Source organism: Ricinus communis, chromosome 6 (assembly GCF_019578655.1).
Source record: "Ricinus communis isolate WT05 ecotype wild-type chromosome 6, ASM1957865v1, whole genome shotgun sequence".
Taxonomy (NCBI): domain Eukaryota; kingdom Viridiplantae; phylum Streptophyta; class Magnoliopsida; order Malpighiales; family Euphorbiaceae; genus Ricinus; species Ricinus communis.
The window spans coordinates 27,118,226-27,134,347 of NC_063261.1; the positions used below are offsets into that span (position 1 = coordinate 27,118,226).

At 27.1% G+C, this 16,122-nt stretch overlaps 2 protein-coding genes across 2 annotated transcripts; one reads left to right on the plus strand and one right to left on the minus strand.

The window, feature by feature from the left end:
• Positions 1-265: 265 nt before the first annotated feature.
• On the minus strand, positions 266-5,913 carry LOC8281964 (protein RETARDED ROOT GROWTH-LIKE). The gene is made up of 7 exons (XM_002523873.4): positions 5,381-5,913; positions 4,768-4,876; positions 4,462-4,621; positions 3,879-4,027; positions 3,636-3,787; positions 722-836; positions 266-624 (listed from the first exon to the last, which is right to left on the minus strand). Exons 1-7 carry the CDS (start codon positions 5,863-5,865, stop codon positions 475-477), a joined length of 1,320 nt encoding a protein of 439 aa, XP_002523919.3. The 5' UTR covers positions 5,866-5,913; the 3' UTR covers positions 266-474.
• A 7,723-nt stretch (positions 5,914-13,636) lies between these two features.
• LOC125370465 (S-protein homolog 5-like) lies at positions 13,637-14,395 on the plus strand. The gene has a single exon (XM_048376061.1). It carries the CDS (start codon positions 13,930-13,932, stop codon positions 14,329-14,331), a length of 402 nt encoding a protein of 133 aa, XP_048232018.1. The 5' UTR covers positions 13,637-13,929; the 3' UTR covers positions 14,332-14,395.
• Positions 14,396-16,122: the final 1,727 nt, after the last annotated feature.

The window sequence follows — 16,122 nt, forward strand, 5'->3', positions numbered from 1 at the left end:
CATGCAGTTATCCATATTGAAGATAGCTATTGTATAAACCTCATTTATTATTTATTTGATATATCAAAGATTTTATTGTCTTATATCAGAAGGAAATTTTCATTTCAACAGATTGCATACATTTGTCCCAAATTAACAAAAGTTGCCTTTCCATCAAACAAAAAGAAGAAAAGAAAAAAAAAAAAAAAAAAAAAAAAAAAAAAAAAAAAACAGGAAAAAGACTTCAGTTGCCAATTGTAATTAACAATAAAAAGAACCTAAAAGCTTCAGTAAAAACAGCTCTATATTATATAACTAAGCATCAAAATCATCACAACGAAAAGTTGGGAAAAGCTCCATACTATGACCAGGCACCAAAGTCGCATGTATCATATGATTACTTACAGGGAACAGAATATTTTGGCATTAGAAGAAAACTATACAATTGGTGCCAGTTTGAATCAGAAAAATTTCAAGCGTGACTGGACATCAATGTTAAAACAATTTGAAGAATTTAAATCCTGACCTCAGAGCAAGGTCAAATACAGATATAATGATTTCAACACTAATCAACACAATGATGAGCCATTCCAAGAAGTCTGACTTCCTATTTTGCAGAATTTCCTGAAGAAAGCGAATATTATGCTGCAACGAGAAAACAGGGTGTCATGTAAAGCGACATATTCTTGACCCTTGATGGCAATAATAAAATCAAAAGCACTTCTTTATAGGACAAAGTTACCTCTACAAACTTCAATTTGAAATCAAGACTTGCAAATCTTTGAGTTAATTCAAATTCATCTCTTAAATATTCCCATATCTGAGCATATTTGGCATCTTTCCAAGCAATATCTGATCTGTTGAAACCAACAAAAATTTTGGAGTTATCATACACAAGAAATAACATGTCAAATAAGACATTTAGGGATCAGGGAAGGAGAGAGAATTAACTTTAATTTTTAATATTTGAAGTTTTGCCTTGGTGCTAAGAGGCATCTAGACCATTGATCTTTCTAGCAAACCTTGAGGCAACATGAACAAGAAGAAAGGAAAACTATACAACAGAGAAAGAACTAAGGAGGGCGTATTAAATTAAGAATTTTAAAGATATTTATACTTTTTTTAAGTAAATTACTTTTAAAGAGTTTATAAATCTTTAATGACTTTTGTATAATACATAAATTTATGAATGACTTTCATATTCAATCATTTGCTCTTATTTCACCCTCCTTAGTTCTTTTTCTGTTGTATAGTTTTCCTTTCTTCTTGTTCATGTTGCCTCAAGGCTTGCTAGAAAGATCAATGGTCTAGATGCCTCTTAGCACCGAGGCAAAACTTCAAATATTTAAAATTAAGACTTTTAAAGATATTTATACTTTTTTTAAGTAAATTACTTTTAAAAAGAGTTTATAAATCTTTAATGACTTTCGTATAGTTCATAAACTGATGAATGACTTTCATATTCAATCATTTGCTCTTATTTCACCCTCCTTAGTTCTTTTTCTGCTGTATAGTTTTCCTTTCTTCTTGTTCATGTTGCCTCAAGGTTTGCTAGAAAGATCAATGGTCTAGATGCTTCTTAGCACTGAGGCAAAACTTCAGATATTTAAAATTAAGACTTTTAAAGATATTTATACTTTTTTTAAGTAAATTACTTTTAAAAGAGTTTATAAATCTTTAATGACTTGTATAGTTCATAAACTTATGAATGACTTTCATATTCAATCATTTGCTCTTATTTCACCCTCCTTAGTTCTTTTTCTGCTGTATAGTTTTCCTTTCTTCTTGTTCATGTTGCCTCAAGGTTTGCTAGAAAGATCAATGGTCTAGATGCTTCTTAGCGCCGAGGCAAAACTTCAAATATTTAAAATTATGACTTTTAAATATTTTTATACTTTTTTAAGTAAATTACTATTAAAAAGTTTATAAATCTTTAATGACTTTTGTATAGTTCATAAATTATGAATGACTTGTTATATAGTTCATAAATGAAATTAATTATTATGCTCTTACTATTTTTTTCTTCTTTTTCTTTCTTTTCTTTTAAAGTTTACTTCAAATATTGTTCCACATAATGTTATCTACAACAACATAAACAAATAACGAACTTCATTTCATTTTTGTGTTAAATCTATATCCACTTTAAATTTTATTTCTCATGACATGAACACCCTTTTTTGTCAAGAACAATAATTTTCTCCAAAACAAAATGGTCATATCACGGTTCGTCTCCAATTAAACCACCAATTTCATATCATACTTAATATATCTTATACATTATCTATTTGATAAATTCATAAACCAACAACAATCATCTCTTATAAATAGAAACAATTATCGAAATGATCTTCTTAAGAAAACCTAGAAGTCTATGGTAGGGTTATTTGCTCAAAACAATCATTCATAAATCAATACTCTTCACTTAAAATTCAAATTTTTAATAAGGCCCCTCTTAAAATTAAATTAAGAAGTTCGGTTTTTTTTTTTTTTTTTGTATTTATGAGTTCAAGAGAATAATATTAGTTAGGTTTGAGCTTCAACCAATCTATTTTTATTTTTTTAAGTTAGAGAATATAGTGAAGAAGAATAATGACAATAGTGCAAGAGAATTCGAGAAAAAGAACGATGAGTCCTAAAAGAGAGTCTATTGAAATTTTGAGGGAACGTGAAAGAAATTCTTGAGATTTTTCATTTATACTACTATATAAGAATTCATCCATAGCATATAAAAATCTATATCTATTACAGTCGATTACTTTTTGAATACCAATTTACTTTTATAAACTTCACAAAACTTGTAATTGAATACTCCTGATTTCAATGAACTCTTTTAAAGTATTTAAACTTCAATACTGAATATTCCATGACTTTTACAGAATCTTCTAAAGTTATTATTGAATACACCCTGACTTTTCAATTTCATAACAGTCTTTAATTCTCTTAATCCAATATACTCCCCCAAGTCTCTTAGCCAACCCAAGTGATTGCTTAGTTGAATGGGCAGAGTGAAGTAACAAGAGTTGGAAGATAGCATAACTATGAGAGTCAAAAGAGTCAATAGCTACAGCTTTACCACTACGCCTTTAGCCTAGTGGAAGAACTTTATGGAGCTCGTGCTGGAGGCTTAGGTTCGAGCTCCCACTTCCCCTTTCCCCATGAAAAAAGAATAGCTACAGCTATGCAACAAGGTTTGCTTTATCCTTGCTATCAAATCTACCGCAACATACCCCATTCTTACTATGCCCATGTATCATTCTTTTCCTAGAGCATTATGATGCACTCAGTTTTCATTGGAAAAGAAAAAGATATTGTAAGAAAGAGAGAAATATGAAATGAAACAAAGCTTTATTTTAATGTGCAACAAATACTAAAAAATAGAAAAGAAAAAAATGTGCAGCAAATACTATATATAAGCACTTGCAGTTCCATATTTCTTTTAGTTTTTATGTGTGTTTCTCCCTATCATTTTCAAGCAGCCAAAAACCATTACCTTATTGAATAACTCAAATATGCGACAATACTCAAATGAGATCAACCACAGGAATGCTTTCACTTTCTTTTCATTTCATTCTGCCCTATTTGGATCTCCAAAAATAGCCTCCATGAAAGAGATCATATATATTTACTCGCACATGCAGTAGTGCACAGAACTTTACCTCTCAAAGAGTCCCAGCTTAAGAATCACATCAGCAAGATTAGAATTTGCTTTCCCCACTATTTGAAAAAGTTTTTTGCTATCCATGGAAAATGTTCCAGTCTTCTCCATCCCACGATTTATATCAGTAAATTCAGCAACCATCCCGTCAACCTAAGAGAAAACAAGCAAGGTTATAGGGATAATTAAGCATGAAAGTTGGACCAATTTAGACTTTTTTGAGATGCCCTCAGAGAATACATACCTGGCGTCCATAATAATCAAGAGCAATACTTTGACCAAGAACACTACCAATTGTACGGATTCCATCAATATTCAAGAACTGCAACATTATGTAATCCAACCCACCTTGCATCCACGTGTTCAAAGTTGGCTTCTCTCTCACCTCATATTCTTGCAGCAGCATAATAAGAAAATCAAGGTCCATTTTTTTTAATAAAAAAGCAAAATCTCTTAATTTGTGGCATCATGGACAATTTCCCAATTATTCACGCAACTAACATAAACATGCATGTTGTCACAATGTCCAGTTCAACGATTATTCCAATCAAATGATTGAGACTCGAGACAACATGCATGTTTACATGTGCATTTCTAAGCTGCTTTGGGTCGCAGTGCTTTTTAGACTTCATTACTTCATTAATTTTCACAGCATGCAAAAGTAACTTCTTCAATTCAAGATCCATTTTAACATGAATGAAATCACTTTTATGTCCATCTCATCTGTTACATATTCACCTACCAAGAATAGAATTTCTCTTGCACTTCTACTAATGTCTAGAGAGAATATACACATTAATTTCAAATCAAACTAAGCAATATCTCACCATCCTTTCTCATTTCAGGAAGCAATCCTGATGCGTGGTTTCTTACAATTTTCAAGTAATCATCAACCTCATGCTCACGAACATTAAACAAGACAATAGATCCATATTGAAACACTACCATGTAACAGCAATTGCTTCCATTTATGCAACTGCCCAAAGCCTAAAACAGAAAAATGTTAGTTACGGTTTTCAGTGATACATCCAACTTATCAGCATCCATATCAACATACAGCCTTTCTAAAAACAAATCTGTATAAGAAAACACTTCCTATAAAAGAAAAAAAATTAAAACAAAAAAGAACTTACACTGAGTTCAAAGAAATTTCCAAACCTAAGAACAACGTAGTTAGTCATACGAGAAGTTGGTGGAATGAAATTGGGTTTGTTCTGTTCCACTAAGCTCTTCAAATCCACACTACAAACAATCAACAACGATTCACTCCAAACTTCAGATATTACAAATACATTTCCAGACAATATAAGTGAATGCATAATGGTTTTGCTTGCTGCATTCCTTTTCATTTAGTTTTCTATTAAAATAAATCCATTTTTCAAGGCTCAGCCAGAAATGCAAATTCTGCTTCTTTTGCCCGTTTATAATCAGAAGATGGGTGCAATCAATAGCATTAAAATGAGTATAATATTGCAATGTGAATATATTTAGGTTGAATAAATATCTCTTTTTCATATAAGAATTATATAAACAGACTTCCTTACAAACAATTCTTTTACATGATGCTTTCATTTCATTCACTCTGATGCTTTGTTTGGATTTAGTAATGATTTAAATAGAACTGTATTCAATTACATATGATTTAAATAATTTTTTAGACTTTCCAAACCAAGGATCAAAAGGGAACGTAAAATGCAAAATGCAGAATTAACAAGAGACACAACCAAAATTATAAGTTCAACAAACCTAGTGGAGAAGAAATAAGCACGAACAGGAATCGAGAGTTTAGAATCCTCTTCAACAGAACGATATCCACTACCATCGCCAACTTCAGTGCCAGAAACCGGCTCGTTCCAATCAACCGCCGTGTGCGGCGGTGGCGGCAGCGGTGCGGAGGCGGAGGAAAGCGAAGATACGCATCTCAAAATGCCTAAATTAGTGGTGGTGGAATCATAATAATGTGAGCGTCCACTAAAAGTGGAAAGAGACAGGGTTAGGGTTTTAGGAAGAGAGAAATGGCGAGGATAGGGTTTTAGGAGAGGAAGAGAGTGATAATCAGGGTTTAATGGAGATTTTGAAAAGAGAATTGTACGGACTGGTAATCGAATTGTTTTCAAGTGACTGTCTATTGTGCGCCACATTGTTAAACTTTTTTTTATTTTTTTATGCGAGAAAGAAGAAGGAAGGAGAAAGGGTTCTAGTTCATCTGTGTTCTGTTTGGGGTTTTTCATTTGATATCAAGATTATCATGGTCATTTTCACTGGAGTCCCTGAAGTTATTAATATCTTTAAACGTCAATTTGCTTTAAAAATTTATAATTTTAAGAGTTCTTTTTTAACTGAGATAGAAGTTACAATTTAGAAAAAAAAAAAAAAAAAACATAGGAAAAGAGAGTTTAGCTGCATTATGAGTGGATACATTAAGCAAGTGAGGGACAAAATTAAAATGAACATGGGAGAACTACAGCTTGTAGGAAAAGAGGTCTTCTACAAAAGCCATAATACAGGATGGAGCTTCAATTGGGCCGGACACTGCTTGAATGAATCCTAAGGCATTTTCCTCAAAAATAACCTTGGTCCAAGCCATATTTATAGCCTAAATCATGTAATCTCTTAGGGTTAGGCATTCAAAAAAAGAAAGGATTAGAGATATGAGGATAGAATTTCGAACTGGAAGACAAGTAAGTTTCATCTGAGTTCATGGCAACAAAACCACCATTCACGCAATTGAATTGAGAAAATGCAATATCAAAATTAATTTTAACCTAGTCGTGAGGGCATACAGGATTAAATTTTTTAGGGTTATTACCTTGGATACTATCTGGTAAAGAATTTGACTCCTTTGCAAAGTATTGGGATACCATAGTGCAAGACATTTAGAATTTGACATCTTCCTCAAAGATCGTAGAGGTTTTTTCTTTCCTTTTTTGGTGGATTTGGCGAAGTAGAAATGATGCTTTATTCAACTCGAAGCATCGTTTGGAACATGAAGTTATTCATCTTGCCTATCAGGATCATAGAATCTTCAAAAAATCCACAATGTGGACATTTCCTTTCTAACCTCAACCTTTGATGCAAAACGATATCGGTAGGTAGAGCTTTAGAGATAGCTTTCTAAAGGAATACTTTAATCTTATTTGGAATCCGCATCTTCAACAGGTGCTTCCATCCTTACCAAAGCATTCATTTTCACGATGCCAAGGAGAAGGTTTGAAGGAAAATTGCCAAACAAAATATCCTGACCCCACGTCGATATTGCGCTTCCATGCATTGCGACGAGCCTCTTACCACATGAAAGCTAAGAATTTTGGTGGATATGACTTTACCTATTACCTTGGGACCTTCATCTTCATCTGAATAATCATTCATTGTAAAATCTAAAGTAGGGTCTTGACAGTTAAGATTTTTAGTTTGCTCGATGAAATGTTGAAGCCCTAAATGATCCACTTTCATGTAGTCCATGGAATAAAAGGATATAAAGTAGCAAAGAAAAGGACAGAATGACAATAACAAGGAAAGAAAGGGAGTGAAAAGGTTTGAACTAGAAAGTACAATAAAAGAAAGAATAACCGTTAAAAGTAAAGAAATTAAAAAATCTCTCACCCAAATAGTCACCAAAGGAGTAATTGATGATGTTAATAATGAAGAAGAGTAAACTTAGTTCTAGTATATCATAATCAAAAAAATCAAAAAATAGAACCAGCTTCAAAACCCTAAAGACATTCACTTATATGTTAGAAAATCTTTTATCATAAATGTCTCTCAACTTTTATCTCTAGATCGTAAATGTTAGGGAATTATATCAATAGTTTAGTAGTATATGTTTATTAAAACTGAAAAGATCGATGGTTTAAAAAAATTAAAACTGAAGATAAATAAAAGGGATAAGTACAAAAAGGTACCATGAAGTTTTACCATTTAATAACTTTCTATATAGTTTTTTTTTTTGAACAAAAAGAGATACATGGTTTAAAATTGAGGTTAAATACTATTTACTTTCTAAGGTTTGGTCTAATGCATATTTAGTTTATGTATTTTTTTATTACATCAAAATCCCCTTGAGTTATTAACTACTATTCATTTCGTGTTAGTCGAAGAACTAAACTAGTAATTTAATATTACAATTTGATCTTTAAATTTATTGTCAAGTATCCAACTCGTCCAAAATTAATTTTATTATCAAATTAGAGTAAAATCTTATTTTTAGCACAAATTAGTTTTAATGTCTAATTAAAATAATAAATTTAATATTTTTTTACTTGTTTATATTTTTTATTTCTTTAGCGTAATTTAATCCTAAAAAAATCTAAACCTACTAAAAATACTTATTTTTTATTTAATATTATTAAATTACTATGTAGTAAAATTTTAAGTTTTTAACTAAAAAAAATATTTAAAAGTTCTTATTTTATTAGGCACTAAAATTAAACTAATTAAAAATAAAAATTTTACTTCTATTAATCTCATTTGAATAATTGATAAAAAGCTTTATTTTTATCATACAAGATTATCAGGATCTTTTTCATTGATAGTGAACTTGGCAATTTGGTGTCTAGATTATTTCACTAAATTAAGACATGATTGCTTAATTTAATTTTTACTTTTAATATAGTCTAACTATAATGTTCAATAAAAATAACAGTAGAATGATATTTTTAACTTGAAATATTTATTTTATATTAATAACTAAAGTTAAATTATATAGTAATTTCATAATATTGTCATAAATATAAGTCGTTTTAAAATGTTTAATTTGCTTGAATTAAATTATATCAAAAATAAAAAGAATAGAGCAAGAAAAATATTAAATTTATTATTTTTATTAGACACTAAAACTAATTTGTGCTAAAAATAAATTTTAATTTTAATTTGATAATAAACTAATTTTTAATGAGTTTAATACTTGATAATAAGTTCAATGATCAAATTGTAATATTAAATTACCAGTTTAGCCCTTCAACTAACACTGAAGGAGGTAGTACTTAGTTTTATTAAAACTCAAGGGAGTTTTGATGTAAAAAAAAAAATGTAGAGACCGACTTGTGTATTAAACGAAATATCAAAGGATGAATAGTATTTATCCCTAAAAGTCGTGAAAATAAAAGTATTTAAACGTTAAAAAGTTTCAATTGATAATAATTTAACCATTTTCTCCCCGATCAGCCATTATTATCATATTTATCTGTTTAATAATATGGGTTTAGAGCTTAACAGCTCAAGACGTCAATTTTTGAGTTTTAAATCGATCTAATTGGACCATTGATTTCTTAAATTACAATTTAACAGTCCAATAATAGAATCATGAGTTTTTAAGCTCCAAACTCATATTATCAAATACGACCAACATGATAATAATGATCGATTGAGTGAATATAGTTGAATTCTTGTAAATCGAGACTTTTTAACGGTAAGATATTTTTTATCATGATTTGTAACCATATATCTCTTTTATCTAAAAAAAAGACCTCATACTTAAAATTGTAAAATAGTAAAATTATTTAATTTTTTTTATTTATTTTTAAATAAAATAGTGAATTGAATCATAAAAAGAAAAAATAAATAATAATAATGATGTATTCTTATCTTTTTCAAGTAAGATTTTTTTATGAAGCATCCATAATTAAATTTATTATGACCTTATACATAAATTCTTAGGAAATAATAAAAATAACAAAAAATTATTATCTGGGTTTGAGTTGAAATATCTTAAAAATTAAAAATCATATTAGGTTAGATTCGGTTTTATATCAAGATCTAATTTAACCAAATAAATTGACATAACTATTTTTTAATTATTTTAGTAAGATATAGAAAAAATGTGTATTTGTCCCCAACGTCTATTATTAGGAGCATATTTTCTCCTAAATTGTTTTTGCATATAAATTTTTAAAATCTATAATATAAGCACTTTATTTAATAGAAAAAGTAACTCTCATGAACTAACGATGTCCCAATATTTCTTTTTTACTTCTTTTTAAACTGGGATCTACAAAACAACGGCTAATGCTTTCTTTTGGTTCATGATTCAATTTAATCGGTTAATTGAAAATATTTTGACCTTCCCAGTTTGATAAGTTTACAGATAATTCAAATCATATTCAAATTAAATAAATATAAAATTTATCTAAATTATATCCATTTAATTTCATTTAGAATAATCAGTTTGGATTGCATTATTTAATAAAGTTAATATTTTATATCTCATAAAAATTAAATTATATATAATTACATGTAAAAAAATACATAAATTTTTATTTATTAAACTAAAAATTATTCAAAGATATTATAATGAACTAAAATGTTTAAAGATATAGTGGGAGAATTCGGTCGCTATTGAAAAAGAATTCCATCCAATTTTCTTATATGTAACCTCATTTGTTCCTTTGGCCATGTATTAGGACAAAAGAAATTCTATCACTAATTTTAAAATAAAACTTTTTATTTAATTTTTTTTTTAAATTTTTTGAGTTATCTAATGTTTCAATCACGTAACAATGATAAAATATAATATATATATATATATAAAAGCTTGGGCTTGAGAAGCTTCTGGTCCAGTAGGCCGTAAAACTCACTAGGGGTCGGTACACAAAGATTTAAGTTCATTTCTTCAAATTGTTCTCTCTCTCTCTCTCATATATATATATATATATATATATATTATTCTTGCTCTCTTATTTTATTCTATACTATTTGTTTTCTTGTTTCTTTCTTCATTTATTCCTTTATCATTTTTTTCCTTTTATTTTATTTATCATCTTTATAATTTTATTTTTTCTATTTCCTGCTTCTTCTTAATTTTTCTCACTCAACTCTTTCTTCTGTTTTTTCCCCTTTTTCTCTCTTTTTTTTCTATTATTATTAATATTATTTTATTATTATCACTATTATTATTATTATTATTATTATTATTATTAATTTCTTTATCTCTGTTTATCTTTTGTAACCCCTTCCTTTTTATATCAGTATTATTATTTTCTCTTTCCTTTTGTTATTATTAAAAAATATCAATTGGATACTAATATAAAAATAAAAAATTATTATTAATTTATTTAGAATATAATTTTTAAGAAAAATTAAAAAATGAGTGATAGACTTTGTATTCTTTAGAAAAATGAATAATTTACTATCACTGTTTATCATCTCTAAAGATAGCGAGAGAGTGTTAGTTGAAAAAACAATACTTAATTGATTCCCAATTAGCAATATAGGGATCCTTCCATTTTCTTTCTTATTAGGAAGGAAAGACTTAATAAGGAACTATGAACTGCGTGGATAAGATTTTCCATTTTCTTTTACATAAGGACTACATACATGATTTTTGTTTATGCACCTAATATTAAAGAAAGAAAAAAAAAGACAAATCTTGTTTATAGAAAATTCCTCTATGTTTATGGAATGTCCAATACTATGAACCCACTACTGAAAATCAGCCAAATTGATAAGAATCATTAGATCATATTTCTATTTTATAAAATAAAAAAGGTCTAGATTTTAATTACACTTCAATGTTTGGTTGAGTCTCATTACCTGTTAGCCTTTTTACTCCTTAGAGTTCGGATAAATGATCAATTTGCCTCTTGAATTTATGTTCAAATGGTCAAATACGTCCAACTTAAATTTTTTTCAACAAATAACCCTCTTTGAACTTGTATCTAAAAGTGAAATACATACAATTCAAACTTTTTCTAAAATGAAATAATATTAAATTCTTAGGATTTAATTAAATTATAAAAATTAAACAAATATTTATTTAATTAATTTACTAATACAATATCTAGTAATGTGTTATATGAGAGCGTGTGTTTAGCAAAATCTAAAATTTTGGGGTTATTTAATGAAATAAACATTATTTTTAATTTTTATAATTCAATTAAAATCTAAAAATTTAATCTTATTTCACTTTTTTATAAAATTTAAATTGAACATATTTGACCATTGGACACAAATGAGGCTATTTAATTTGCTTCTTTTCTTTTCAAATGTGAAATAAAGGCCACAAGCTTTAGAATTGCATCATTTTCTCATTTGACATTTCTTTGTAATAATCTAACTGAAAACACTGAAAGGTTTTATATAACATAGCGGAAGGTCAACAAGCGATTTATAATATTACCATTATTTATTCATAAATGACATATAATTAATGGAGTTAAAAAATTTAATTTATGGTATTGTTGCGATCTCACCTGAAATAAATTTATATGTTTTTAGGTCTAACAATTAAAATAGTTATATTAAGATGAAATCCGCTCATATCAAATTAATTATGGAAATAAATTTACATGCAGCTTGTAATAATCTAAGATTTTTATTCGCATAATTTTAATTATTATGAGAAAATTAAAATTATTATTGAAGTTTAAATTATTATAGCTTGACTTGATATAACTTAAAGGTTGGATTTAGGTCATTGTGATCAGTCTGCTTGCTATTTTATAATAATTATATTAGTAAGGGTATTTTATCAATGTTACTATTAATGTATAAGAGTAATTTAATATTTTTATTTAATTTATGAGAGGTCTAATGAGCCGTATATGCTACATAACCTTCACCTCCCAAAATGAACGGTCTTGCCATTTAAATTAGATCTCGAATGTAAATATGCTTAAGTTATTAATTCTTAAATTTAAAAAAATTTAATTTAATTTAGTCTGATATTTTAAAAATTAAAAGACCATAAAATTAAAAACTTTTTGGTGATCACAAGCCGGTCGCTCTTCATAGACCTTAATCATATGAATTAGTTTAATTTTATCCTATAATCCAATCAATTATTTTATAGGTATTTAGTAGAAAATAGTTCCCAATTATAACACGATCATGAATATGTAGATTTTAGTGAGTATAAGCTTGAAATAAAATCTTAGCGGCCATTTGTATTAAACTTTTATTTCCTAATAAAGTTGTGGTATCTTTGGACGAAATTAAAAATAAATAATTAATTAAAATCAAGTTGAAGTATTTTGAAAAATAAATAAATCTTTAAACTCTAGAAAGTATAAATAGAAGGATGATATTGTCAAGTGGTAATAATTAACTCTCCAAATCATATTAATAACCATTTTGAAAATAGCAGATTTCACCTTCTATGTATGAATTCAATAATTAATTCTTGGATGGTTATCCTTGCTTTTGCTATTATTATTATTATTATTATTATTAGTTCTAAAAGAAATCCAATGAAATTAAAAAAGCACTGGACAAGCATTTTGCACTTCCATTTTACCAGAAAGGTCAAGATAAAGATATCATTTCACTTCAATACCTAATATGTTGGATTTTAATAACTGTTTTTCTTTTTGAAACTTTTAAAAATATCTTAAAATTAATAAAAAAATATCATTTTTACTATTTATTTTTTTCAAATACTATTTTTTAACTTTCTTTTTCAAAAATAAAAAACAACCAATATCATATTTTTTTTAAAAATTAAAATACTCTATTTTTGATATTTTCACACAGTAAAAATAAAAAAAATTATATAACGTATTTTGATAAAAAAATTAAAAATATAGATATTTTTATTATTTTTCTTTTCCTTTTTCCTCTTATGGCATAGAAAACAAATGGGCGCCCAATTAATTCTTTTTTTTTTTTTACAGCTTGCATTATCAATATTTGGAGAAACATGCCAAATAAGATTTACTCATATTCAATTAGTTTTTCAGTGTTGCTCCCTTAGTATCTAATTAGTATTACTTTTTCCATTTTAAGCTAATTTTTTTTAATTATGTACCACTTTTATATATTTTAATATAACATTAATGTTTCTTTCCTATTTTATCATTATATTAGAATATATGTTATAAATTTTGTAAGCTCTATATAAAAAAAGGGTAATTTAATCTAATTTAATTAATTTTTTTATAATTAAGTCCATTAGTGTTAAATGCTTTCTTAATCCAAGTAAACTACTAAAATATGATAGTTAAGAGAATAATATTTTAATATTTATTTTTTTGGTATGGGTATTTCTAAATATCTCTTATGAAAGTAGCAAATTAACACTGGTGTCAAAAAAAAAATTGAAATATTTTGATATCATTTGAATAGTAAGTCATAAAAATCTGATATTGGCGAGAAGATTTACCCTACCATGACTAAATAACAAATAAATACTAATACACTTAAAGAAAATGTTTGGTATGCCATATATACCATAACTGTTCATTACCTTTTTCATACAAATTTCTCTAAATGCGATGCAATGGCAGCTATAAAAAGAAAAGAAGAAGAAGAACAATTCAAAACCAAAAGAGAAAGAGAAAAACTCTACTAAAATAAGCTAAGAAATGAGTGCCTCCACAATCCAAAACCAAAAGCACTGTTTCTTGATTCTAATTCTACTGGTGCTATTGATGACCTCCGAAGGTATTAGAACTGTTCATATAAATATCATCAATAATTTTGGAGTAGACCTTACAGTGCACTGTAAGTCCAAAGATGACGACCTGGGTGCCCATCTACTGCACGATCAAGAAGCCTATCGGTTTGGGTTCAAGCCTAATTACTGGGGAAATACTCTGTTCTATTGCAGCTTTGCATGGACAGGAGAGGTCAAGTGGTTTGATATCTATGTAGACGAGAGGGACTACGGTAGATGCTTGGACTGTAAATGGCGTGTAGATGAGAATGGTCCTTGCTTCTTGGATAATGATACTGGTGAGGTTAATAAATGTTATCAGTGGAACTAGTCTTTACTTGTATAATGTTATTTTAATAAATAATACAAACGGTTACTTCTATTTTGGTTACTAATATTTATTTTATTTCAATAGTTAAATTTCAGTTTTGATTATAATTTACTTATTTTGCGAATAAAAAAATGATACGTCGAAAGGCTATTTTTTATTTTATTTTTTCTCCCATTAATTATTTTTATTACGTGTCAATTTTTTATTCGTAAAGTGAATAAATCGAAATATGATTAAAATTATATTATTAAAATAAAATAAATTAAAATTTTATAACTAAAGCAAACTATATGTAAATTTTAATTATCTTTTTTATAGATATTTTAATAGTTTGATCCGTGTTCTTTAATTCTTTCTATTTATTTAGAATAATCTAGAGCTTGTCGAAAATGACTTTCATATATGGTAAAACACTGTCTCAAGAGTTCTAATACAGTTGTATGCTCAAAGTTCAATTCGAAAACTTAATTAAACTGAAAAAGATTATTACCATTTTATTTATTCGTTATTTGATAGGAACTATTTTTCTTAATAAAAATAAATATTAGAAAATGATGTTTACAAGATTTGATTTTGTTACATTGAGTGAGTAGAACCTGCAGAAGAAAACTACAATAATAGGCCTAAGCAGTAGTAACATGCCAAACTACAAAATTTGTAAATGCAGATTTTGCTGCAACTAAATAAATTCATATATATGAAAGGATTATCTTCTGAGAGTGGAATGATAATAACTGAAAATATGTCAAAATGGGGAATGACTAAACCCAAAAAGGTATGTGAATGAATTAAAACAAAGTCAATGGATTATCATTTTTCACTTCTCATTTTTGTTATTTTTCTTACTGAAAAAGACAGATTTTATTCCTTTTCGAGAAAATAGAATTTCATTGACAAAATTAGAAATATATTTTGATTTATTCAAGTTGTCTCAATAAAAATAAATCTTCATAAATAAAATTTAATAAAAAGAATTTTACAAAAAAAAATGCCACTAAAAGTATTTCTAATGCATTTTTTTATATATGTGAAACTCTTTATTTTAAAGAGTCTTATAATAAAATAATATTCCAATGTATTTTTTTTAAATATAAAATAAAGAGTCAATCTTTAACTCTCTACATATGAAAAGTCAAACTTCAATCTCAATTCTATATTTTAATAAATGCATTACAAATTTTTATGCATTTAATTTAATTAATATTTACAATTTTTATTTTTTATTAAAAAAATTAAAAAAATAAAACCATTAGTATTTATAGCAATAAAGTAAATATAGAATAAAATATAAATAGCCTATTGAATTTAAATAAAATATTTTATTTTTTATATATAATCTTTTTGTAATTTTTTTTATGATAAAATCATGCTCTTTACAAATAAACAACCGTATTAGGAATGGAATGCTCTAAACGAGTAAAGAGATGACCAAAATTCCAATCAAACAATGCCATTACGTTGAGAACAAACATGGTGAAGCCAATTCTTTGACAATTTGGTTTTATCTCCTACCATTTGATTTAATCTGTTAGCATCACTATAATTCAATTTTATAAACTCTAATATTGACACACTAGATAAAGCCCTCAAACTTTAAAACTTTTTTCAAAAAAAAAAAAAAACTATGACATATATCATTTTTTATAAATTTAATAAGATTTTTTTAATTTTAACAATTTTGATATATACTTTATAAATTTATACAATTCAAATGCCTTTGTAAAAATTTGGCATAATATTGCTGACGTGGTGCCGGAACTGGCTAAGTTACTCTACCTAGATGCCACTTTA

Coding starts and splice junctions, on each gene's coding strand:
- LOC8281964 (XM_002523873.4), bottom strand. CDS start 5,865: ATGAAAAACCCCAAACAGAACACAGATGAACTAGAACCCTTTCTCCTT. Junction 4,877..5,380: donor GCTTATTTCTTCTCCACTAG/GTTTGTTGAACT, acceptor GATTGTTTGTAG/TGTGGATTTGAAGAGCTTAG. Junction 625..721: donor TCAAATTGAAGTTTGTAGAG/GTAACTTTGTCC, acceptor TTCTCGTTGCAG/CATAATATTCGCTTTCTTCA.
- LOC125370465 (XM_048376061.1), top strand. CDS start 13,930: ATGAGTGCCTCCACAATCCAAAACCAAAAGCACTGTTTCTTGATTCTA.